This window comes from Plutella xylostella, chromosome Z (genome assembly GCF_932276165.1).
Source record: "Plutella xylostella chromosome Z, ilPluXylo3.1, whole genome shotgun sequence".
Lineage (NCBI taxonomy): Eukaryota > Metazoa > Arthropoda > Insecta > Lepidoptera > Plutellidae > Plutella > Plutella xylostella.
In genome coordinates, this window is record NC_064012.1 from 1,057,960 (window position 1) to 1,085,554 (window position 27,595).

General features: G+C 37.8%; 1 protein-coding gene across 7 annotated transcripts in view; it reads right to left on the reverse strand.

Moving 5' to 3' along the window:
- LOC125491180 (potassium channel subfamily T member 2) overlaps nt 1-27,595 on the reverse strand; it is a 73,898-nt gene that overhangs the window by 24,075 nt on the left and 22,228 nt on the right. For 6 of the 7 annotated variants that reach the window (XM_048632482.1, XM_048632483.1, XM_048632480.1 and 3 more), the window contains exon 3: nt 2,941-3,020. In XM_048632482.1, coding sequence (XP_048488439.1) covers nt 2,941-3,020 — 80 coding nt within the window. Of the gene's footprint in view, nt 1-2,940; nt 3,021-15,886; nt 16,185-25,238; nt 25,296-27,595 lie in introns of those variants that run through there. The other variant, XM_048632484.1, reaches the window with a different exon arrangement.

Sequence of the window (27,595 nt, forward strand, 5' to 3'; positions counted from 1 at the left end):
CTAGCCGCCATCAATCTGTAATTAGGTTTGCAGCTCCTCTCGCGCTCGTATGTTTGCTCCCAACTTATTTGGTCAGCCACTCCGATATTCCAGGTTTCACGTTAATAATCAAATTTAATGTGGTTTTTGAAATTCATGCGGTCATTATAGTACACAATTGAAGCGTTTGATAATGCAATGCTAATAAACAATGAACGTTTGTTGGTTCAATGTGAAATTTCCATTTTAACTTTTAACTCGCGGTACAGCTGATCTGTAATGTGTATACATATAGTAACAGATTTTTTTTTACCGTTTGAGCATTATTAACAAAATAATTTATATTCTGTTGAGAATTAGAAAGTAAATTTTATAAATACTAAAGATTAGCATAGAAGTAACTGATCATCGGTAAACTTACATCATCCTCACATTCATCATACAAAACAACAAGTCCTTAACAATAGTGCAAAATTATCTTAAACGGCTCAACATTCCCCAACTCTCTCCACAGAGATACAATTCCTCCCATGCTATTTCATAAGCCGCTGTAATACCATTCCATTAGGTGCTGCCAGACGTTCTATGTACTAACACCTGCACCGGGCACTGTATTGATACATTGCAATTGTTGCAGGGGGGTCACTTTAGCTAAAGAAAAACGGACGAACGAGACATGTCATGCAATCTGTGAGCGTCTTGGTAAGCTCAGCGCCCCAAAGCTAAGTAAATCAAAAATCAAAAAAATCTTTATTAAGTAGGTATATAGTCTTAAACTATATTAAAGTACATCCCTTTTAAGTTCTCAGAACCTGTATTAGGGATGAACGCTCTTTCTCAATAAGTTAATAAACTAATCTACTTAACAAATCAATTTAATACTTAATGAAAAAAGTAGTTAAGAATAGCTGACCAATGACCATACGAACATACCATACCTCTATCTCGTACTATTTATTAATGCATTACACGTACCGATAGCATGAAATGAAAGCCCTCGTTCGTTCATTTCCGTAAGCTGTACGGACCCCTCAGAACTCAGAACACACTCGGCTATTCTCGTAGATGGAAACTAGAACTAGGTAATAGTTCCTAAATCCTGAAACTTCGACGCTCCAGAGCCAGTGCATTAAACTAACAGAGTGATCAATTACGAAGTGCTGGCTAATTAGGCAGGGCACAGACAGGGACCTGACTTCCGCATTACCTAGGTAGTCTAGGTACTCGACAGTTACTAATGATTGGCTGATCATTCATTTATTATTTAGGCACTTAAGAACTTTCAAAAACTGTTGTGTTGTATTGTTTTGAACTAACTTTATATAGTTTCGTTATTAATTTGTTTCGAAAAATATTTACTTTCTGATTGTATTGTACCATTACGAGATCCATTTCAGAAAAGGCTGACCAACTCATTCATGCCTGCGTGTACAAATAAAGAATATTCTATTCATGCCAATCAGACTATGTTTCGTATACAATTTCTATTCAACACTTAGACCAGGTACTACGCAGACAATGGAGGCATGTGATTCAATACAAAACATTGGATCATTGCCAGAATACGCTGACCTGGATGCTCCTCCATTCATGTATAACATGCTCTTATTGCCGTCTGCTCGTGGCAACTATAATAACACGGTGACAATTTATATTATTTACTTATCTCGAATCTATCGGACACAGGTATTTAATTATTCATGCATGCCAATATTTTATTCAAAATATTTTAAACTGTTCTCCACCAAAATAGCCACTAGCCTCGGGCGGATTGGGTGCTATGTACCTACTTGTTCGATATCTACAGGGTGTTCTATGAAAGCATTTGAACATGAGAATATGTAAAGATAGAACTTGTGTAATAATTTTAAACCCCCTTTTACCGGTGTTTCGTATCGGTGGCGCTGTTACCATCATTAGGACATAGGTAAATCATAAGGACATGCTAGTTAAGTCGAGTCGAGTATTGAAGGTAAGATTAATAAATTATCTTCGCCTCAGGAGCAGCTGTTGACAATATTGGTCAAGGTACGAGAATAGCAGTACTTAGGTAAGTACCGATCGTACAAGGTGGAAACGAGGCCTATGTTCAGTGGACGTCCTATGGCTGAGATGCTGATAATGATGATGAAGAATCACAGAAACGTTTAACCATTGAACAATGTTGTATTCTGTATTTCTCAAGATGCTAGGCGTAAAATCTGCCCGCTATGATTTGATGCTAACATAATACCTATATCAAGGCCAAAGAGCTCGTAACTAGGGAACGTGACATAGCTACCCCGACATCCAGAATACATCTGTACTTGAGGAGGCATGAGTACGATGTTCTGTCGGAATCCTCGCCGGCGTTACGATGTAGGATAAAACAGCAATGTCGGTGGCGGGGTACTTCAGCTTGAGAAAAAACTAACGAACCAAAGCTTTCATGCTATCGATACGTTTAATGCAACGAGATAGAGTCGCTAGTCGTGGTTGGCGCAGCGGAGCTACAAAACAGATATTTTTTCTTAAGTTAGAGTAACCATCGGTCGCGAGTCTTTGAACCTATTCCGTTCTTATCTACGACGCTGTCACATGATAATTCTACTCAAATCTCAGACGCAAAAGGGTGTATTTTGGTTATTTTATCCTTTCTCTATGGATTTTGTCATAGAACAACGCGGACTCGGGTGGATTTTGTACTAGAACAGGAAATATTTTAGATTTGAATCTTTAACTAACTAATTTATATACTTTGAGGTTGTCACACGGCTGCTGGAATGCCACATGAAGGTCATGGCCGAGTACCTATTATACGTCTGCTAAACTCTGCTTAACGGAGACATTACATTACAAAATTAAAATTACAAAAAAATATGTTATTAACATAATTTCTCTCTCTTCAGTATTTAAGGTACTTTCCCTTTATGAGGCACAGCAGTGGGTCAGTAGGTATGTATATCAAAAGAAAGTACTTACTTGATCGTTGATTCTTAATAAAATATAGTTGCAGTCTTTCTTTGAACGTGTTCTCATTGACGTAGTACTCCACGCGGACCCTGCAACAAACACAAATCATCTTCAATACTTATACAAAATAATTAATATTTCATGTACAAATTTCTTCAATCACAACTAAGGCCCTGTTTCACAATTTCTGGTTAGTGACTACCTGTAAGATAAAATACATGCTGTCACTCTCTGTTATTATTTTTTTGACAGTAACAGCATGCATTTTATCACACAGGTAGCCACTAACCAGACATTGTGAAACAGGGGCTTAAATTAATTAACCTTAGCGTAAAAGAACCTAGGTATAAATACATAATGTATAATAATTTAATGTTAAACATACCTACAAATATGGGGCAAACGTTACTGATTCATATTTATTTATTGACCCTACATAGAATACCTATGTAACTAAATATTAGTGTTGCCACGAATAGTGAATTGGCCGAATACCGAATACCGAATATTCGGCGCTACAACCTGTTTTTTTGTTCCTGGAACAGCTTTGAAGAAGTCGCTAAAGATTATATGAGAAATGCTAATTATTTGGAGGCAGAATGCTGTGGCAAACGAATTGAATTTTTATTTGATAACAGTTCGCCTAGATCGGATGGCCGATCCTTACAAGTGGTGGTCAGCAAACAAAAAACAATACCCGAACCTTTTGAAATTTGCAAAAACTTATCTTTCTTCACCTAGAAGTAGCGTTTATAGTGAGAGGTTATTTTCTGAGGCTGGTATGAAAAGCGCAATCGTGGGCTACCAAAAAATGCTGAAATGCTCGTTTTTATCCAGCACAACTAAATACTGTTAAATTTTAAGTACTAAAATGTTGTGATTTGGAAATAAATACACAATTTTGATTAAAATAACAAGTCATTTTTTACATGATTTACTATTCGGTATTCGGCCCGAATAGTACGCACTATTCGGCCGAATACCGAATACTGAAAAAACTGGCCGAATAGGCCGAATACCGAATAGTTGCCGAATATTCGTGGGATCTCTACTAAATATATATCTATAAATATACATTATATTTAGCGTAGTTATTACCTGTAAAGCAAAGAATAATTTATTTATGAAAGTTAAAACCGTAGTACCGTAACTGTTAAAAAAACTTTAAAACAGAATAATACATTATGTCCCTGTCACCGCGGCACCGAAAAACCGCCGCCTGGGGATACTGGGTAAGTACGTAATTATGTATACTTTGTTTTAAGCAAAATATAATATTCACTAAACAATTTCATTATTAGGTATACATACTCGTAAGTGTCCGGGTGTGATAGGCCGGTCTTAGACTCAGACTGGCCGGTGAGTAAAACCTAAGAGGGAAATTTGCTAAATAATCATAAAATATAATGTAAGCACTTAACCTTGAATTAAGATTAACATTACTTGCTAGCTTGCGAAAACAATAATTGCTTCGAATCCTGCGAGTAGCTAACCAGGCAAAATGTGAAACAGGGTCAATTGTTTTTCGCTTCTACTTGCTTTTATGCCGGCAAAGGTCCTGCTGATACGCACTGTTTCATTTTCAAAACTTTAAGATGAATATACCAAAACACGAACAAAACTCTTTTTCAGTATGTATGTACATTAATGGTTCTTAAAGGAGTCTACACACCAAACCCGCCGACACAGCCCGGCGGCTTGGTGTCGGCGACCCAAACCCGCCAACCCGCCAACATGTGTCATGGGGCTGTGTCGGTGAGTGTCGGCGGCAAGAAATCAGTACAACTTTTTTAGTACTTGCACGCGCGGGTACGAGTCGCCGACATGATTCTTGAAACAAAGTCGCCGACACCAAGCCGCCGGGCTGTGTCGGCGGGTCGGCGGGTTTGGTGTGTAGAGTCCTTAATATGTACTGCAGCGACGAGCTATGAAACAGTTCCACTTACAACAATCATCTCCGTTCGGTATCAACACCAAATGAAACAATAAAAAAAAGAATTTCATCCAAATATTTACGGTTTTAGTTGCTAATAGGTAATTTTATTTATTTTATTTTATTTTATGGAAAACTTACAGCTAAAATTTAACAGTATAACACTAAAAATAAACAGTTGAAAGCCAATTACTAGTTATTATATTAGCAATAATTACGATGCGCTGTTAAATGTATTTTAATATTCAAGACGGCATCATTAAGCCAGTCTTTTCTGTTTAGGGGTAGTTTGGTGCTATTGTCACTGGAACTTTTTCATTGCTCGTGAGATTATTTTTGATTGATTGATCCCTCCATGCACCCCAGTCACCAATAAAATTGCTGGAATGATTATTAAATCGTCTTCGTCATCAGCATTAGGCAGGAACATCCATTTGCGTGTCCTGCAAATGTTGCCATCTGTACTTTTTGAGTTATCAGTTCAGTAAAAAAGTCTCAATATTTTGTACCAAAAAAAAATATTTTGGCCATAAAATGATGCCTGCAAGAAATTTCCTTTAAAATTATATGTTTTAATATTGATATTGATGTCGATTTTGAAGGCAGGAATTCTAAATTTAGTGCTGTCAAAACCTTAATTTCTTTGTTTAAAATTCGACTCTATGATTGTTTCCGTAAACGTAATTTTATGCTAGCAAATTTTTTAGTTTGACAGCGTTAAAATCAGAATTTCTGCCTTCAGAATCGACATAATTGATCAGACGAATTGCGATTGTACACATAAACACTGTTGGAAATATTATTTATTAACCACGTGACGCTGTATGTTATGTATGTAGGTTTCATTTGCGAATGCAAGCCGAGTGACAACCTCAATAACTAATTTATGTAGTACCTATGAAGGACTAAGTAAGCATGTTCACTCGGCAGGGAAAAGCCGGCTGAAGTTTACCTACAGTTACTTCACGGTAACAACTTCGTAATAATTTATATTTATAAGTACTTAAGTAAAGTAGTGCTTTTTGCTACGTAAGTAACTTAAAATTAAAATTTATTATGCTTATGCCGAGTTGCAGAAAGAGACTTTAAGCTAATTTCGACATTAAATCTATTTATGTCTCTTTCTGTCCGTATACTGTCAAAGCAAGGCAACAATATATTTAATGCCGACATTAACTTAAAGATCCTTTCTGCAACTCAGTGAGAATTTAGTTTTTGCATCACGCGTATACCGAGATAATATTTTGTCATGTTGTACTCTTTGATTAATTATGTCTGAGAAATAGATTATCCTACACAATCTTTAGTTTAAGCTTTAAGCAGACACATGCCATGTCTCGGTATGCGCATGTAGAGTCAGCATAATCAGACTGCAGAGTGAATTGCACAAAGCGCGAAAGAATTGAAAACACAATCGAGCGAAAATATTTTTAACACAGTTGGCGAATAAGAGAGAAAACAAAAGGCCTTTGTTTTAAAAATCGAATAAATAAATACAGAACAGTGTTCTGTTTTCCAACGGAGTACAGTCGGCAGCGACACACGACACGTGGTAAAATGCCAATAAATGACCGGATATGATGATACATTATTTATTTATTGAGTAAGAGCGATGCCACACGAGCGCTGTGTGTGTCGGTTGTCTGTGCAGATAAAGTCTATTCTTTTAATCATAGACAAAAAGGTGTGAGGGTCACGTTTTAAAAATAACTGGAATTAATCCAGTTTTAAGGTTTCATGATGGTCGTAAAACTGTTTTTGTGACATGAGAATTCGACATCTGTTTGGTGCCTAAGACCGCATCACTTATAGCTAGTGTCCAACTGTACCTACCATGAAATAACATTATGACATGATTGTGTGCGAACAACGGACACGACATGTGTAGTGAATATACAAATACAAGCAGCTGCAGGGACGATGACAATGGACCTCTGATTGATAATTATCCATAAGTTAAAAAGACAGTCGTGAATTAAAATAAAATAATTAATAATGAAGGATGGTATGAACTGTATATTCATAATCAGCCCGCATTCGTTCACTGCGCATAGGCCTCTTCCATCACATAGATCGCACTATGTCCTCGGCCTTCCTCAGCCAGCCACTACCGGCTAATTGTCGAGTGAGGTCATCGGTCCAGCGGGTGGGAGGGCGTCCCAATCTACGCCTGTCAAGTCATCGTCTCCAATATATAACACCAAATTGTAAGTTGTTTCAAATGATTTTATCCTCTTAAGTATATCCAAGAATGATTTTGAAAAACAGCTTTTTAAAGTCAGATGGATTATGTAAAAATATCGTTTACTTTTCACTTAGTTTTCTCGGTTTACGCTTGCTTTGAAACCAAATAGGTGTAGATACCTATTATACTTAAACCTCAGTATACGTAAATTTCTCATTTTAAAACTCGAGATGCGTTCAAAAAGTCAAAGCGGTTGTCTGAAGCCGTCCGCAGATTGTTTTCATTTGATTCACCTCACAATGCATATCGGATTTGTGTAGTATCTTATCTTATCTCGTGGTTTCATCAAATTTTCCACAAGCCGCATGTCCTATTTACTCTAGGAAACTCTGCAAAAGTAATCATTTGATCCTGTATTCCATTGTACTTAAGTACTAAATTCGATTCAGAGCATTCTTTTGAACACACAACCTTTTACCTGAGCGCATACATTTTCAACGAGCCATGTCTCGGTATCCTATTTCCTGTAATCGAAACTAGGTTTAAAGTTTAAATTTAATGCGACAACTATCACCTGAACTAGAGCATAGGTCCCAATTCAGACTTGTACTATTGCATTACTCGTACAACTTCTGTAGACTGTCAATATGTCTAAGCCGTACACAAGATAAAAATACCGAGTATCCAGTTAGGAGAAAACACTCAGGAGGTATTTCTGTTAAAAGTACGATGCCCTAGTTAACTACACAAAAATAAATATGAAATTGTTCGCAAATAGGTAGCTGCGCCGTCCAGCAATCGAACCTAAACCATCACCGTACTACCAGTTGGTCCGTTCCGTCGCTGGCTATACGGATACAGTAGGTACCTATTTTAAGTTTCAGCGGATACTTACTAAGTAGTACTAGTATACTGCTGTATAGTTCTCTCATAAATTAGGTTATTTAAGGCTATACTTATACATATTCCGATATAAATTTTACGAATTATCTAGGGGACGTTGATTATTTTATTAACGTTATAAAAGTAAAAATTTTCTATTAAATACAAAAGTGGATCTGGGGCCCATTTTATTTCTGTTTGCGTCAAAATGTACATTAGCGTGTTTCCTATTTTATTATGTATAAGTACACTTTATTGTTTTCTAAAAAGCTTCCCAAATCAAAAAGTGACATTGCGAAGGCTAAAATAAGATTTTTTATTTAGATAAAAAGAGTACCCGAAAAGTATCTTAAGTTAGACTTTACGTCATTCCAAGATTGAGATAGGAATTGAATTTATTCATTTGACTTTTATATCTACCAAACTTCTATCTAATCCGACTTCGATTGTTACTATAAATTTTACATTCATTTTGTAGGTTTTGGTTAGAAGTTTATAATTCTGGACGTTCAATGATAAAATTCTATGACACTGCACTGTCTATTAGGTACCTAATTGCTGTTCATTGCGTGTGGTTGACAGGTTCATTACATATTCTCATCTATTACCTATATAGTACACGTGTATACCTCTGTTATAAACCTCTTGAGCTAAGATTCAAAGCAATGTATATTATTACTCGTATAACTTGACAGTTTGATACGCATTTGGGGACACATATTTTTGTATACCAGCCTAGAAACTTACAGTCAAATCTACCTGCTGATAAAATTAACTGAAGTTATTAACTTTTTTTCACGAATTTCTAAAAGCTTTTCCTAATGACCCTCTTACTACAGTTACCACTTTTGCACGTTGCATAATTATGGGCATAGAAACTAATCATTTGTTCCGACAAAATGTCTGTGGCATGTTACATTTTCGCAGCAACTTCCAAACATTACACGACTAACTTACGAAACCGTAAATTCTTCTCCGGGGTTTAAAAATACCACACATTAGTCGTCTGCCTGTGACCTTTCATTTTTCCTTCTTTGTCTTACACTCTCGACAGTTCGCGACCTCCTCGTGCTAGTACCGGCTAATTGAACCCGGGACTTTCAGAGATTTTCACTCTGAAATTAGTTCCGTTTCTAGTATCATTTTAATAGGTACTATTGTATTTATCCTAACTAATATTATAAATGCCAAAGTAACTGTGTCTGTCTGTCTGTTTGTTACTCTTTGACGCTAAAACTACTGAACGGATTTGGATGAAATTTGGTATACATATGGTCTAGACCCTGAGAAAGAACATAGGCTACTTTCTTTCCCGGAATTCCCACGGGAAAACTTTTTAAGGCGAAGCGAAGCTCGCGAGAACAGCTAGTGTACTTATAAAGCCGTAAGTTGCCGTGACGATGTTTCAGTTTAAAATATTGATTGCCGAATTCAATCTACCACGTGTATACATTTGACATTCACCTTTCGATATGAAAATAAGATATTATCTTTCTTTTTCATTTATTACTGAAACATATTTGAATTAAGTACTACAAAATAAAGTGAAATGGAACTGAATTCAAAATATGGAACTTTTCCTATAATTTAGCTGATTATGCAATAATATGTATCAAAATCTCACACACGGCCATCTGACCCCAAGCTAGTAAGAGAAGAGCCTGTGATATGGGTATCGGGTAGCTGATATTTGTTTAAATATAGAAAGACAGACTCTCTAATAATAACAATTTTTGGTGGTGTTAAATTAAAGATAATGGTAAAGGTGCCAATTGTCAACTAGATGCTTATAAATACACAATATCGCGGGCAATGAAAAGGTTCCACTGAGAAAAGTACCAAATTCCTCCTAAGCGGAAAAGGCTTTAAGCTAGCCGACAGCTAACGACTTCTGCAACATTAAAGTACATTAAACAGAGTTTCAGGATATTACCCACTAAAAACAATATCATTTTGTTGAAATTTTAAATTAAATATTTGAAAAAATTTTGTTCGTTTGGTGTCGGAATTTTGTGAGTGGAACTTTTTCATTGCCCGTGTGTGTAATCTACAGGGGCGTATTTACCCTAGGGCTAAAAGGGCTACAGCCCGGGGCGGCAGGCGGCGAAGGGCGGCCCAGGGGCGGCCGGCAGGCCGCCCTTGGGCTTTAGGATGGAAAATTAAAAAAGTACAGAACAAAATTTTAGGACGTCTAGATCTAGCTAGCCTAGATCTTTCCACATGTTGGTTTCATGTCTTAAAAAATATGATTTAAAGAATGAAAGTCGGCCTTTGTTCTTTTCTGAACCAGTGGAATAGTCCAATTTTTTTGCGCATCGGTAATTCTTTTGAAGGAAATCTAAAGAAAAAAAAAATGGCCTCTCTCAGTCGCCCTGCACAAGTTTATTTCAAAATGTTCTAAAATGTCCTCGTCTATCCAGAAAAATCATTTTTTTTGTTCGGAAGATATCATTATCTATGCAAATCTATCATCACAATGTTATTATACATATTATGTAGGTAGGTAGGTACTCTACACTTCTTTCGTTTCAGTGAACATGCGAATTTTTAAATTTGTCCAGGCTAAAAAGAAGCAATTTGATAACATTCTGGTTGGCCTGGAGTAAGTCTTCCCGAGTGAAGGTGGAAGGGCACAGGGGACAGGAGAGTAAATGCTCCATAGTCTGGGGGGCGGTACCACAGTCGCATAGGTTGGTACCAACGGTATAGCCCCACTTGCAAAGATTGTCCTTGCAGCAGCCTACCTCTGCTCGCAACCCATTTAGAGTCTTCCAAATGTGCCAGGAGAGACTGTTATCGGGAGCAAGTTTTTCCTCAAGATAGGAAAGGATTCTGGGGCTGCTTTTCCTCCCAGAGCCTTATCCTTGCGTTTTGTGGGTATTCATCCATTAAGGACACCCCACTATTTAGAAACGCTTTGCAGCTCTTAAGGCGGGAAGGTGCGTTATTTTGTGAGTAAAGTGGATGTCTGGAGTCGCATTCTTGTTTGGCTTTCTCCACAGAACATGCCACTTTTCGCCGTATGCTAGTGGGTGCTATCCCATCCAGAGAGTAGACTTTGCAGAGCGGTGTCTGTTTGAGGCATCCTGTTACTATACGAACTGTGTCGTTAAGAGCAAAATCTACTTCTCTAGCATGCGCGGACCTTGCCCATATCTTCATCATCATCAGCCAATAATCATCCACTGCTGGACATAGGCCTCTCCCAAGGAGCGCCACAACACTCGGTCCTCGGCCTTCCTCATCCAACCACTACCCGCCACCCGCCTAAGGTCGTCAGTCCAGCGGGCAGGAAAGCGTCTCACGCTGCGTTTGCCTGTTCGTGGTCTCCACTCGAGAACTCGTCTATCCCAACGGTTATCGGTTCTTCGGCAGATATGACCAGCACACTGCCACTTCAGCTGGCATATTTTGACAGCTATGTCGGTAACCTTAGTCCTCTGACGGATAACCTCATTTCTGATAAGATCCATCAGAGAAACCCCAAGCATAGCTTCCTTCACAGCACGCTGAGCGACTGGACGCACTGGTTGAAGACTTTTGTCTTCAGGCTCTGAGGAATGGGAATCTTGCCCATATGGGGCAGGCAAATTTGGCAGCTGAGAAGCAGAGTGCTAGGCTACTTGTTCGCAGAACTTGCGGAGAGGAGCCCCAGCTGGTAGACGTAAGCCATTGCAGAAGGTTGTTTCGGGAGCTGACTTTACTCTTGGCGTTTTGTCAGTGGGTTTTGTACGTGAGGGATATCCAGGGTCACTCCGAGGTATTTTGGTGACGAGCAGTGCTGGATTTTTTAAGTATGAAAGGCGGCCATTTTTTAAGTTTGTTCTTTTCTAAACCGGTGGTACCTATATAGTTTTTTTCCGCCTCTGTATTTTTGAAGGAAATTAAAGAATATTATATTTTTTTTGCCTCACTCAGTCAAATGTACTCGTCCATCCAAAAAAAAAATCGTAAGATATTATTATCTATGCTAATTTATCACCACAATGTTCTTATACATATGTAGCATAGAGTAATAATATATATACTGAAAAAATGTAGGTCGGTAGGTACCTACTCTACACTGACTGCTCTTTTTGTTTTCTTTCATTCCTTGATGGGGCGGAAAACTACAGGAGCCCAGGGCGCGCAATCATTAAATACGCCTCTGGTAATCTACTTGGATGAATAGTAATAAAATATAATATTAAAACGCAGATATAGATTTTTTTTCGAAAAGTATAAAACAAACTCTCAGTTATCATGAAATAAACCCAATTTAAGTGAAGTTTTCGAACATGTTGAGCATTTCAAGTTTGCGGCAAGTTGCATGGCGCCGCGCCAGGGCCGGGGTCACTCTCTAAGATGAAAAACGATGTTACGGAGCGATCGCGAGCCTCGACTCTATCTCGTTGTACTAAAAGTGCCGATTGCCCGACAACTCTCGTTCGTTCGTTTATCGTCAGTATAGAGTAACCCTCCTGGTTCTCACGATAATTTCGCATCGAAACTTGTTGAGTAAAACTGTTTTCATAAGAATCGGAACATGAAATACAAACACTTCTTCCACCGATCGAACCCATTCGCCGGATCGTAAAACAAAATTTAAAATTGACGACTGAATCGTGTAGTGGTTAGTGTTAGATACCCTGACTGCTATGCCGATGGTCTCGGGTTCGTTCCCCGGCTGGGGCAGATATTTGTTTAAAGATAGATATTTGTACTCTGGTCTTGGGTTTTAGTATGTTTCTGATATATCGGCTGTCCGATACTCATATTATCAGACTATCTTAGTATCAGAGTACGCATTGCCAAAGGAGTTCATTTCTATGTTTTAAACCTACTTAGTTTCTATAGTTTAGCCATTCATAATCGCTATCATTGCCTACATAATTTCGCTAATTAGGTACCGCTATTATTCGATGACAATAAACCAACTATATTTCAGATGATTTCGCGCAATAATTTAATTCAATTATGTACATAGTGATCGTTTCCTGTTATCCACTAGACTCTAGGGTATTTTCACTTTTGTAAAAAGGGATGAAAGATTGCGCATTGCGTATATCTTTTGTTATAATACCAAGGATTGGACCGTTGCCCGCCGTACAAACATCATAAATTACAAATTACAGCCCTATATGGTACAGGATTTTAAAATTATATAAGGAAAGACCTAAGTCTAATAAGTACAAGAAAGTAGTGCAGTGTAGTCACAATCGATATCACAAAACATAATCAATTCTGGAACTTTAATTTTAGATAACACTAGAACTAGTTTAGAATTTAATTACTTGGCCTACAGTTTAGAAGTTAGTTAGTATTGATCTAAGGAGCATCCGAACCGCGCAATTCTTACTATGAAAGTAAGAAAACTGCAGTAGTAGAGTAATTACAAAAGCATAGAAAATGTTCTAGTGATACATTTACAGGCATACATACATACAGAATATTAAATAATATTGTTGGGGTCCACATTGAAGGAGCCTCCTTGAGTGTCGGTCATCTGCAGGTAGGTGGAGGAAATCAACAGCGTTATTTATCTAAAAATCTCTATAATAATATCAACCTCCCTTTTATGGTCAGGGGTCAGTGAATAGTATAGAATGAATAGTAACAAGTAAAATAAAAGACTGATGATAGGTACGATACGCATATCATTACACAACGTGTAATGTACACAATATACTATACCACATCACTAAACAAAGGATTGGATAGAATTAACGATCAAAGAAATATTTGTTCAAGTTGAGTACACAAAAATGTACAGTCACTCTATTATTATGTGCCATCCGCCTACAGGTTGAACTTTATCAGTGAGCCACAAAAAAACAATTAAGTACCTCTCACGGTAGAATCTGCAAAAACTTCAATATTACCTACTCGACAGTTTACTAAAAAAAATATTAAAGTAAAGAAACTAAGTTCTTTAATTGACTTTTTTGATACAAAAGTTACCACATAAATAAATTATGCTATTGTAGGAGGTAGTATATTGTTTTTGTAATCGATACATTGAGTTGCCTTTTTCGGATCGACCAACTATGAAATTCTACCCTGTGTATGAAAAAAGTTGAGGCATATGTACATAGCAAATAATATGAAAAACAAAATTATACTCGTAAGCCAAGGGTGAAGTTTTCAAATTGTTTTTTCAATATACCTACTAATACAAAGTACATTTTAAACGCCGATATATGTTATATTAATCTATTATATTTAACATAAGTAAATTTATATTGATGTTTAATTTTTTTTCAGTTTCAATGTATTTATTAATCATAAAAAACACAGTACAATTAATAATGACCCACAAAACCAGTCTATGTATTTGCTTATACTTAATAATTATGCTTATACCTACCTACTTACTCATATTTTAAAATTGTTATCTGATTTTATACAGTTACCTGTAGAGTTAAATATTTCAAACCCAAATGTTTTATCCACCGTATAAATATACATTTCTCACTTGTCTTTTTTTACTATGTACTCTCTGTTGGGAAAAGGGCTCTTTGTAACTTATGTACCTACATATTATGTAATGTGTCTAGGCTAAGTGGGTTATAAGATTAGAAAACACGTATTTTAGAAATAACACCCGAACTCCTGACGGTCGTCTCGTATAGAGATAAAGGTCACGAAATGTGAGGAATGTAGAGCTCTATTTGAAGCTGAATGTTCGCTCTATCTTCCCCGGTATTTTAATAAAAGTACTACCTAATTTTTTACATACATTTAAGCTGAATTTATTTCTTTGTTATTAAGTATACATAGTTAGTATTATTTAGGCTCTTTACTATCGTTAGAGAGTAGAGTCGTTGTTTAGAATCGTTAGAGAAGTAGTACATGTATATTTTATGTTAATTGATCTTTACCAACCACTTCATCAAATTATTAAAAAAGTGGATTTGAATCGGCCTGCCCCGTGGACATTTGAACAAGGTACTAGCAATACCAGGCATCATTCTCTAAGGTCCATCCATAAAAGCGATAGGGAATCTTGGCAAACATCCCAATGGCTTAATGACACAAAGAAGGCTTTTTTTCATCAACTTAAACTGTCTATATTAATAGAATTGTAATTTACTAGGCAATCATTTCCGTACTTCTCATATCCGGTCTTCCAGTGGGTACAGTCGAGGTGTTGTATAAATCAAGACATTGGAAGTTGTACCGTCGTTATTTCGTGCCAGCTAAGAGTCACAATTTGTATGGAAGAGTAGTCCAATGTGGCGTTGACTGTACTTTCCCGGTAGATACTGGCGGATCGCCAATTCAATGAATTACTGATGATAGATTACGCTGCCTTACCTAGACACATGGTGAATTGGACAGAATGTGCCTACCTCAATATTGGGAGTAATAATAAGGCTCATGCGTTATGTATTTATGGAAATAGAAGGATAGGTAGATTAGAGAGGACGGATAGACATTCATAAGGGAATCAACCTGAAACCATGACTTGTACTGTTACATGTTGTATGTAATGTAGGTACCTACTTATGTTACAACAAAAATACCTCTGAATACTTGATTGTTGATTTAACAGACAGCGTGTTACAAAGTTTTGCGAAATATTCATAAGTCAATATTTGCGTCAACTTATATCAAAACAATCCTTCTTAGTTCTCATCACATGGTGACGCTCATTCAATTATACTGTCATAGTGTTTGTCGTTCTTAAAAGTATACTAGTAATGAAATTGAATATAGTAATTAAATTCACCTGCTTTGCGATTCTGTAAAATCAGACATCTCACTTCGATCTTCATTTTCCCTTCACCTTTCACTTCACGTATGTCATCTCATACATTATTTGTCAAAATCTCGAAATTGCGGAAATTACAGAATGCCAATTTCAAAACTCACTCCGGATTCAGAATCGAGTTTTGACAATTAGCTTTATATGTAGAATCGCACTGCTGAAGCAAATGTAGAAAAAAAAGTCCTCCGAAGCTAGAATACATTACCTGGGTATCTTATCGTAGCTGTCCCAGCCAGTGAGGCAGTTGTAGGAGGTGTAGCGAGAGGAGGATCCCATGGAGCGGGCGTCCGCCGGGCGGCCCAGCGCCCGGTCCGAGCCCCCGTCCTCGTCCCCCATCGCTGGCCTAGCTCCACTCGGCCTATCTCCGCACGGCACTAACTCCACCGCTACACTGAACCGGACAAGCCGGAAACCGACATCCCTCAATTATACTCTTATTGGCTGAAGAGAACCGCGAGTTCAAGGAATTCTGTCGAAGTTTTCGGTAGCTGGTTTTCGGCGAACTAAAGTGATAGTAACTAGTAAGTAAGCGTAGTAACACAAGCGTGTCTGGCTCGCCCAATACGAGCGCCGATGTCACGTGTTTGTAATTAATATAATGAAGAGTAATGTTGTCATTTGATAATCATTTTGATGAGTGTACCTATTTATAGCGCGTTTCACCAAACAAGTCATTCAGAAGAGTGGTAATTAAATTATAACTTCAAGGTTTCAGTTGGGAGTTGGGTGTATTGTCAACATATCTACAAAGGTTGGTATAGAACCGGTGCTATTTTAATAGTGTGGTGGTAGGTCCCAGCACATTGACATTCGCAGGTCATCGTACCCGCGAAATGTATGATTAATAACCATAACCTTTAAACGGCTTTGCAGATTCATTTAAAATACCTAACCTGATTCAACAACAATCGATAGGCTAGAGCTACGCTGCTTTGACTGGCAGGCAGACAGACTTCAATCAGCCTTAGGATCTCGGTAGCTTTTGTTTACTTTGCTCCGTTGCGAATTTAGAAGACTTTAAACCGACACAAACAAAGGCTGGTTGCTGCAAAGAATACCTGTCAGGCTATACCATTGGAACCAACCAATGCGGCTGCATGGTGTAGCAGCTCCCATACCACAAAGCATTTTCTGTTTGGTCCCTTTTGCACCTTCAGGCCAACCAGAGTGATACCAATGTTATACTTCTTTTTGCTCTGCAGAACCTTACCCAAGTAGACCAAATAATGTGAAGAATGAATTCAAAGTGTTAACTCTAGAATCAATTTTTAAAACATAATATACTTAGACCAAGGTCTAGGTCTAACTCCTAGGTCTCTAAACCCCGGTGTGTGGTGTGCAGAAGTTGGGGTGGGCGGGGCCAGTGGGTGCGCTCTCGGCGCCCACACAGAAACTAATGCAATTTGTATTTTGCAGCTCCGCCGGATCCCCGGGAAGCAAGATGGTTCCAGTTCTGACAGAATGTCAAAGGTTTCGTCTCTGGAATATGCAAATTGAAATATATTAAATGTTCTTGGGTATATACTTTTGCGAAGGTCAGTTATGATGTATACTGTGATACTGTGCAATTTGGATGGTTGTGTTCCGAAAATTAAAAGACCAAGCATATTTTTTGCGAAATCTTAGGTGTACCTACTCGGATGACGTGACGAATTTTAAGGTCTCAAACGTAAGTGCGTAATGTTTAATATCTGAGAAAAATAATCTTTTTTCTAAAGCCAATGATGTTAAAAAATCTTCTTTTATATCTGTACATTCTTTATTTGGCATTGGTCAGACTTTACGGTAAACGAGATAAGGGAGTACTAAAAGATTTGCATTGAATAACGTTGTATGTTAAAGAAATGTATTACCTCAAGTATCTTTCCTTTTATGTGTAGGTATTATGCTAATCAAAGAGAGGCTTTTTTCAGTACAACCTATACACATAAATAACCGGCCACTATTGTTGTTTATAAACAGCGAAGTAAATAGATTTTGAGAACATTCTCAGCGTGAATTTTAATCATCCTCATTAGAGAAAATCGTCAATTTAAGTGAATAAGAAGTAAAGCTGGCATGTATAGCGCGTTTACTTTAAACTGGTTCGCGGAAACCTTGCCAAGTATATGTATTTAGTATGACATAAGATGATAGGATATAAGTACTAACAAGATTTTTAATATAGATATGGTTCATATAAGATGATTCTATTTTAGCTAATCGTAGGTACTAAGAAATATTATAAACGCGAAGGCTTGTGAATATGTTTGTTAATCTTTCACGGGAAAACGGCTGGTATTATTGTACATTTTACTTAAGATTCAAAGAGGTTTGATCTGTTTGTAGCTGTATTATCGTCTATGGACAGCCTACAACGGAGGTGAGATGTAAAGAGATTCACAATCTGATAGCAAAAGGCTGTTGTGTTTATGAAAGCTGTCTGCCGATACGACAAGCTCCGCTAAAATAAACGGTGTATTATGTACAGATAACAAAAGCGATAAGAAACCAGGTCCAGACCACTTTGATCCACTGGTCCGGAGGATTATTTATAACCTAACCAACGTTAAGAACCCCCGATATTCAACTACGAATACGAACTACGCAACCGAAGTTTATACAGGGTGTTGCAAAAAGAGTATATTAAGCCGAAACCAGCATGTGCACATGTGCAGCATGGTATATCTAAGCCCGAAACTGAAATCAGACTTTCAAAATTCGTGATAAAAAACATTTTCCATAGAAACTTAGGAGGTCACGTAACTTTTTACGATGGAGAATGTTTTTTTTTCGCGAATTCTGAAATTCTGATTTCAGATTCGGGCTTAGATATAACATGCTGCACATGTAGGTTTCGGCTGAGTATACCCTTTTTGCAACACCCTGTATTTTGACGTTTAATGACAGTGTGAGTAAAAAATGCAATTTCTTGAAATTCAAATTGCCAAAATTCATAATAAGTTACGTTGCCGGTATGTTTTGGCTCCAAACGTACCAAACTCACTAAGTTGTGCAAGTTTTCATGTTTACACAGTCGGGGTCGCTGGCAAGAAGTTTTCACATTTCAACTGTTTGGCGCAATAAGGTTGAAATTGTCTTTTATGTATTATCCAAACGCAATCTTTCGACCTTGTATTCGTGAATTATTCGAAACCGGACATTTATAAACTAATTTTTTTTTACCTTATAGAGATGGTATATAGTATTCCTACCATCATCAGCCTGCATTAGTCCAATGTTGTATACTTATAGGTTTTGTAAGAAGAGCTTTAATTACGAAATGTGTTGACAATGAAAAAGTTCCACCCACTGGGTAAATCGCTACTTTACTGGAACGTTTTTCTTGCTTGCGAGTGTGTTAGAGTTTATAAAATTTGCCAGTTCTTCATCGTTTCGTCAATAAATTACAGTTATGGGTGGATTTCCCGCGGCCAAAAATTGCGTGGCATCAATGAAATCGGTACTAAAAAACCAAGTTATAATTTTCTAATATTTTTTTCCGGTTAAGTGAAATAGTTATCTATGTGTAGCACTAAATATTTTATTAATAGGATTAATGGATATTTTTAAAAAATATATTAAACCTCCAAATCTTTCATTGCCGTGTCTGTCCCCACGTTACCTCGTTTTGTATTATTCTTCATTGATGAAAAAATATTGAGTATTGATAGTTAAACTTAGTTTCATTTGATACATTAATAGTTCAAGTATTGTCACGGAATACATTTATTGAAATATATAAAGAATATAACGAACGGTAACTGAAAATTCATGTGTCCCAGAACTTCTGTTCATCGCCGTGTCCTAAACTTGATCAAGGATATTGTTTTACCTATGAACTTGAGTGCCGCCCTCAGTGCGCTAATCGTTTCTTACAAGTGTCGCCTAACTGCTCGACGTGGAAGAAGGTACATCGGTGCCCGCGTTTTTGCGCTATAGTGAAAATCAGTAAAAATTTTGGGGACTGGACATTTTTTCTTTCATTGCCGTGGATAGATATAACTTCTGTAACATTAAGTTTGTCTTCTAGAGTAAGCATTCAAAAGAAAGCTTTTTGAAAATATTTACCTTATACAGTGTTTATTTCTTCGAATAGTTAATACTTTTTTAGTTATTTATATTTAATGCCTTGGTTTTCATCGCCATGCTTTCATTTCCGTGGCTTCCGTGGCCAATATTTGCTATGGCAATGAAAAAAAAGCCACGGCAATGAAAAAAAATTCATTGCCATGTCTTGTAATATAATTTGTATTCATTGCCGTGGTTAGGTTATTCATTTCCGTGGCCAGATTATTCATTTCCGTGACTTATGTTTTCATCGCCGTGGTATGTATGACTAGGCAAAGTAACATATTATTATATTTACCATCTTTTACCTGTAATACAGGTAATACCGATCACTGACATCACCTACAGGACGAGTCAAATTACCTCTTTTTGCAGTGCGTTAAAACGGGTGCGTATCGTGATGTATAAAAACGAAATATATAATGTTAGGTACATTAATAATAACAATCACAACATAATTATAATGAACGTTACGTATAAATAAGATAGGTGGTAGCTCAGTCGGGTAAGCGACCGCTTCCCACGCCAATGATGCGGGTGCGAATTGCGGCGCTGACATGTACCAATGTGTTCCTTTTAATTTAAATTCAATGTAAACCATCGCTCTTACGGTGAAAAAAAACATCGTGAAGAATCCTGCATATCTACCTATAGATTTAGCACATCTAGATAATATGTGAACCCACCAACCCGCTGTGGACCAGCGTGGTGAGAAATGGTCCAAGCCACTCCAAGCTTAGAAAGGCAGCTTAGACCTTGGGGATATGCACATTGCACAAAGGTCCCATTCGAGAGAGCCAGGTGCAGGTTCTTACACCTCCCACAGATAGTAGAATGCTGGATGCTAAGTGGCCTTAATGCTGCTTGCAACGTGTAGGCCTCCGTATGAACTTGGGCAAGACAAAAGTTATGTAGAATGTTCACATAAAACCGGAGCCGGTGATCGTTCGTGAGACAACTATCGAAGTTGTGCAATAATATGACTACCTGAGGCAGTCTTTTCGGCTAGGCAGAAGCAACTTCGATAAGGAGGCTGAAAGGCGCATCCATCAGTCTTCAACCATTGCGCCCTGCCAGTTATGGCATATGGTGCAGAGACGTGAACACTGATGGTGGGACTGGTCCACCGATTCAAAGTCACTCAGCGTGCTATGGAGAGAGCTATGCTTGGGGTTTCTCTAATGGATGGTATCAGAAAAGAGGTTATATAGCTAAGATTTATATGTAGCCGGTAGTGGCTGGATTCGGAAGACCGAAGACCGAGTGTTGTGGCGCTCCTTGGGAGAGGCCTATGTCCAGCATTGGATGACTATAGGCTGATGATGATAACATGTACATTTCATATTATTATAGAGCGGTGGTAGCTCAGTCGGGTAAGCGCCCGCATCTCACGCAAGAGATGCGGGTTCGAATCCCGGCGCTGACATGTACCAATGAGTTCTTTTAACTTAAGTACAATGTATACCAGCGCTCTTACGGTGAAGGAAAACATCGTGAGGAAACCTGCATATCTAGGTTTAGCACATCTAGATATGTGAACCCACCAACCCGCAGTGGACCAGCGTGGTGGGAAATGATCCAAGCTAGGAAGGCAGTTTAGACCTTGGGGATATGCACAAAGGTTCCACTCGAGAGAGCCAGGTGCAGGTACTTACACCCCCACAGAGAATAGAATAGAATAGAACATATTATTATACCAACTAAAATATACTATGATTTAGCATAAAGTTCATAAAATATTCTATCATATCACATAATCTGTGTTAAATTACACAACACCATCAAAACCTCTAGCACCACAACCTAAAGATAGGTGCGATGACGAGAAAAGCGAGGAGGAGCGGTTAAGTGCACATGTTCATCAAAAGCGAAGCGGGGCTACACGAGGAGACGCTCTATGTTTAGGTTTTGGTGCAAGGAGTTTTGACTGCGTTATTATTATTGGCGCTATGTAGGAAGACGCTTAGCTGACCAACATGTGCACCTAACCGCACCTATCTTTATATTTTGGTGCTTGGTGTTTTACCGGTGTTGTGTAATTCAGCACAGATTATGTCATATTATAGTATATTTTATGAATTTTACAATGAACAGTATACAAATTGGATATTATACCTTATGAAAATATAGATGTTATAGGTAAGGTTTATTATATGTTGTGAACGTTATTAGTGTGAAATGAAACATTTTGTTTTATACGTCGCAATACGGACACCACAATGCTACTTAGAGAATTCCACACTATATTCTTATTTTTTTATACATACTGTCGTTCTTTCTTTCGTTCCAATATCTATCCAAATATTTCTGCCATACATACCTGTCTAAGTTTGCGTTTCCCTCACAGTCTTTTTTAAAAATTGCAGTAGATTGATTCTTTCATTTCCATTGTATACAGTTCTTTCATTGCCGTGGAAGTTTGTTTCATTGCCGTGGGCCTTTGTTTCATTGCCGTGGACGCTTGTTTCATTGCCGTGAACGCATGTTTCATCGCCGTGGCACGAAATTTTTAATCATCCGTATCTCGTTAAGTTTTTAACTTATCTGCTACCCATTTAGTAAGAACACTAACATTAACAAAAACTTGAATAAAAGCGTTTTTCTAATATAAAAAACCTTAAGATAAAAAAGTCCACGGAAATGAAGATTTTTTAGGACTTGTTGAAATCCACCCTTATGTTTCTCTTGATAAATCTTTACCAAAAACGGAAGAGTTAGAATTTCTCTTTAACAATATTAAATTACTAGGATTATAAGATTTTGAACCTCCGCTTACGTTGCGTATATATATATATATCGTCAACTGTCACTGTCAAAATGTAAGGCAAATTTGTTAGTTCCAAAAGTGACTACGTTGGCGCTGTTCTTTTTCCATTTCTGTGTGTGTAGTATCGGAAATAGTATCGAATTGCCAAGTAAGCCCATGATAGGCCCTCAGACTGTGTTCTCCTGGAAGACAGTTTGATCAAGGGTGTTATTAGAAAAGTTCCATGAAAGTCGCTTCGGCAAAAAGTTAAAAAGTTATGCACTTAGCCATTGTCGGTTGTTACCAACTTCTTATGTTAAGCGCATAAGTAGGTACTATCGGAGAATGGTCAGGCTGGCTTGCTTGAAGCCTGCCCGCGTGTTCAGATCATTAGGAGCACAGAGGGGGCCACTACAGAAATCGAGCGAACGAGAGCTGTGTGAGCGGTACGTTTAATACAACGAGATAGAGTTGTGAGCAAAACGCTTCGAAGTTTAGGGAAAAAATATTTTAGGAGCTAACCACGACCGTGACTCTATCTCGCTGTATTAAACATACCGACTGCGTGACAAACTCGCTCGTTTTAGATTTCCAAGCCTCTAGTACTGGTGGTGTAATTTACGAAAGTGAAAAAAGATTTTATTTTATTCTAAAGTTTTGGTTTTTGCTAGATCAACTTTGTATGCGAGAGAACATATACATAATTATAGTTTTCGACAAACTTTCAAACGTGTACTAGACGTGCTGTAGTCACCCCCTAGTGGCTTTCGGGTTATTGTATTTAAATTGATGGATTTCCTCGATGGTACCTATAATCAGCCGTCGGACTGGGCGGCCGCCGGTCAGCTGACATAGGCGGTGCTGTCTCAGGCCGCTCTCTTTGCCTCCACAATTACCTAATGGCTCTGACCTGACTGATTCAGGACACATCGCTTTATCATAACTAACTTATGTCCCACTAACTCTACTTATCGATCAACTCCCATGTTAATAAGCAGAACTGTAGTAGCACACAGCTACATGTAATTATTCTGATTGCTGTCGCCAACATTTTTATAGAGCTCATTAAAACTCGGCTGCACGAGTCAACATTTTTATACTGAAATGTTTTTATTTCATTTTTATTTTTAATGTCCCCGCTGAAATTGAAACTAAAATTGAATTATATCTACCACTTCTTTCATTATTTCGTTTAATTGACAATCGAAGGTAGGTATCCTGTTTAAACATTTACAAATGTAACTGAAACATTCATTTTAATTTTGATTCTAAACTGAAATTAGATTGACCTTTGACTATAAATGGATTCTTGAGAAGCTACACATCCGACATGAACAAGACACAGTAAAATATTTAAAATTAATTTTTGATATCTGACAGATTTTTTTTGTTCATTGTTGGCAACTTTATTATTTCCATCAGCCAATCAGCTAACTATCAGTGCTTATGTTTTAAAAATAAAAAACATCCAAAATAATTATTTATAGAATAGAATCTAATAGAATAGACCCACTCAGAGCACATCATGCAATTGAAGCAAGTTGAATCGTGATTGGCGAAGGAACTCGAGACCCGAAATTTAGATCGTTTGTAGATTTCCGGCCAATCCTGATGGGACGAATTATTGACCAATAGCCGGGGAGTTCTACAGGAAATAGCACTTTAAAGTAGACACTTTATTGATTATACATTTAAAGTTTTAATGTCTGTGGCAATTCCAAACTTTATTTCCTAAGGCGCCATTATTGAGTTTCCCCCAAAAAGTTGCGATTTGTTGTCGCAACCAACCCAAATACCAAGTAGGTATACAAACATGAAAGTTACGCATACTTCCTTAACTACATAGAAGTTAAGTTACTAAGTACTATTTCAACGAGTTTTCTTCTTGTTTGCTCGCAGAACCGATACAGGTCAGTTATTTAAGTGGTGGGTGGTACGAAGTCGGAGCATCTCTGATTTATAGAGTGGGCCTCGGCAATGCCGCAACAATGCGCCCGGCGAGTGACGTTCAGTCTACATTCATTCAGATACGGAGATACGGATACAGATAGATACTATCAGTCTTAGCTGATTGAATAGGCCTTCTATTCAATCTTCTATGAATTGGTTAAGGGAATACTCACCAATAGATGTAAATACACGGACTTTAAAATTATTAATTAGACTAATAAAGTAACTAGGTAGTTGGTGAAACGCGCGTTTAATACTAAAAAGAGTGTCTGTTTGTGTTTTAGTATTCCTCTTGAGCCGCCTTTGAACCAAACAGCGACAAAGTTAGATTTAATTTTATGTTATACACCAAGGAGCAGCAATTTTCACAACTCGCCTAATGGATTAGTATTTAATGAGTTGTATTACGTCACCAAACGTGTACCGAAAACGCTGAAATTACTGAGAAAACGTTAATTCGTTTTAACTCGCTTTATGAAAGACAGACGCGCGAGTTAGCTGAATTAAGTATTATACGTATTTACTTGCGAGAATTTAGTGAGAGGAAGAGAGTCTTGGTTTATTTTGTGCACTGTGGGGTTGGTAGACACTGTTAGACTCATATTAACCTCTCGGACACTAGGTATGTTTACCAAACTAGACTTTAATTGCACTGTCGCGCGGTCACAATTAAGTTGGCGAACTTTTATAGTTGTGGAAAATGCCGGTCCGCACACAACCCTGTCTATGCACCGGTGATGTCGAGTGATGTTTGTGTGATGTTGTCACTGTGAGTGGTGGGTAGGTGGTGGTGTTATCGCGAGCGACCGACCGTGGTGGCGGGGGGCGCGCACTGCCGCCGGCGCGACTGACTCCGCCGGGCCTCGCTCCGGGAGTGCTGCACTGGCGGCACAACGACAGCCAGGCGGCCTACTCCTGCTTCCCGAGATGTTAAGGCCTTACTACTAAGACTTAAAATTTTTAAACATGTGTTTAGTCTAATGATGTCAAATACAATTGTTAATACCATCTGTTAAAAAGCGTTGTTTATAGAACATGTTCTAAAGAGTTTTCTAGCAATTGGTTTGTTTAGGTAGATCTCAAGTCAGAGTCGGCGTTAGCATTTTCGTGAATCTATAGAAAAGCACCTGGGGGGTCACTATCTAAGAAGAAAAACGAAGTTTCTGAGCGTTTCTGCGCGAGCCATGACTCTATCTTGTATTAAATGTGCCGATTGCACGAAAGCTCTCGTTCGTTAGTTTTTCGTCAGTATAAAGTAACCCTGCTGTCTCTAGCGAGACCCTCAATAGACTTGGCGCTCCTCAGTAATCCTCTTGTGGAACTACAGGCACTCGCAAAGCCTGCGCGGTAATCCGCGGCGTTTACAACGACATTAAACACACTTTCGGAATCCATTCGGGGTTTGTAAGCAATGTCGAGTAAACTTTGGAGCCGTTCTGGTTTATGATTGCACGCACTCTTCAAATTTTACCGTAAGTTATTGCACAGACAGGCTTTTTCTCAATAAATAAAATTATCTTGTAAAGAACTCTACGTAATTATAGTTTTGTATTATTATCAGAGACAGATAATTTTAAATATGTACAATTACCTAGGTATTAATTGTAATACATTTATAATTTATAGTAACTTATTGAGAAATTGTTTAAAAAGTTGTATAATATTTAATGTTTCTGACAACTTTAACTTTGCAACGGGTAAAATAAGGGAGATCTCAAAAATTACAAAGGATGATATTGGCGCCGTAATATACGAGTATATATTGGCGTATTGGGTGTTGGCACATAGTTCCATCTATAGAAAAGTAGGTAGGTACTCTAGGTTACTTAAATCCACTTCGGCAACGCATAGTGGAGGTAACTATAGATTATATAGGTTTCACTAAATAGCACTATGAGCTAAACCACAGGGTATAATAGTGGGAATCGCCGCATGGCATATCATTGCCATAGAATATTGCACTCACCTACATATTAGCCACGGACTCTTACCCTATATTTTGACTTGATGACTTTGATGATACATACCGCGATAGTAAAACAAATAGGTTTATTTAAGTAAATTAAAAGTAACAAGTTACCCTCATATGTAAATACTGAAGGTTTTCTAGAAAACTATGTATAATACACTCACGGGCAATGAAAAGGTTCCACTGAGAAAAGCACCAAATTACTCCTAAACGGAAAAGGCTAGCTTAATGACACCTTCTGCAACATTGAAGTACATTAAACAGTGCATCAGGATATTACCAACTGAAAACGGTAGTATTTTGTAATTTTTTTAAATTAAATGATTGGAAAAATTGAGGTCTTTTGGTGTCGTCATTTTTTGAGTGGACCTATTTCATTGCCCGTGAGTGTATTCCATTTTCGGTAGGGCTTAGTGCCGCCAGCACCTAGCAACCATATCCAAGGTTTGACTATTTCCCACCATGTTGGTCTGCTGCGGGTGGGTGGTATTTATTTAGATGTACAAAAAGTCTAGGTCCCTGGGCAGAGCTGTGGTGAAATAGTGGATAAGATTTCGTACTTTCAATGGCGAGGCTTGCACATGGTATAGTAGTGCAGGTTATTTCACGGTATTTTCCCACTCTGTCAGTTTCACGAGGTAAAAACTACTTTTTAGAAGAATGTGGCAGTATTGTGGATGCCAGAATTTGAACCTAAGTCTCTCGATTAAAAGTACGAAATCTTATCCGCTATGCCACCGCAGTTCTGACCAGGGAGCTAGCTTTTGAAAGGGTATTATAAAATATTTATAAGTAGGTAGGTGTATTAGTTAGGCACAAATTTCGCATCACAGCTATATCATCATAAAATATATCATCACAGTGTAGACAAGATTCGTTTCCAAACCGCACTAATTAGCCAACTGTTTCTCCTTAGCTAACTGTAGTGTTTGGTCCTGCTACCCGAAATGAAGACAACTGAAACAAATAGTTCAGAGGGCCACGGTTAGATGGCGCTTGCTGAAGCATTGGGTGCTAACAAGAGGTAATTTTTAAAGCGATCAAACTCGAAATTCACGTATTTTTATTTATAAATCTATGTCTTTTGGAAGTTGTTACAAACCTGTAAGTATTTTTAATTGATTAAATATTTATTGAAAATTTAAAAGTTAACCAAGAAAGGAACATAGTTAAATAACACAACAATTATCTATTTTAAA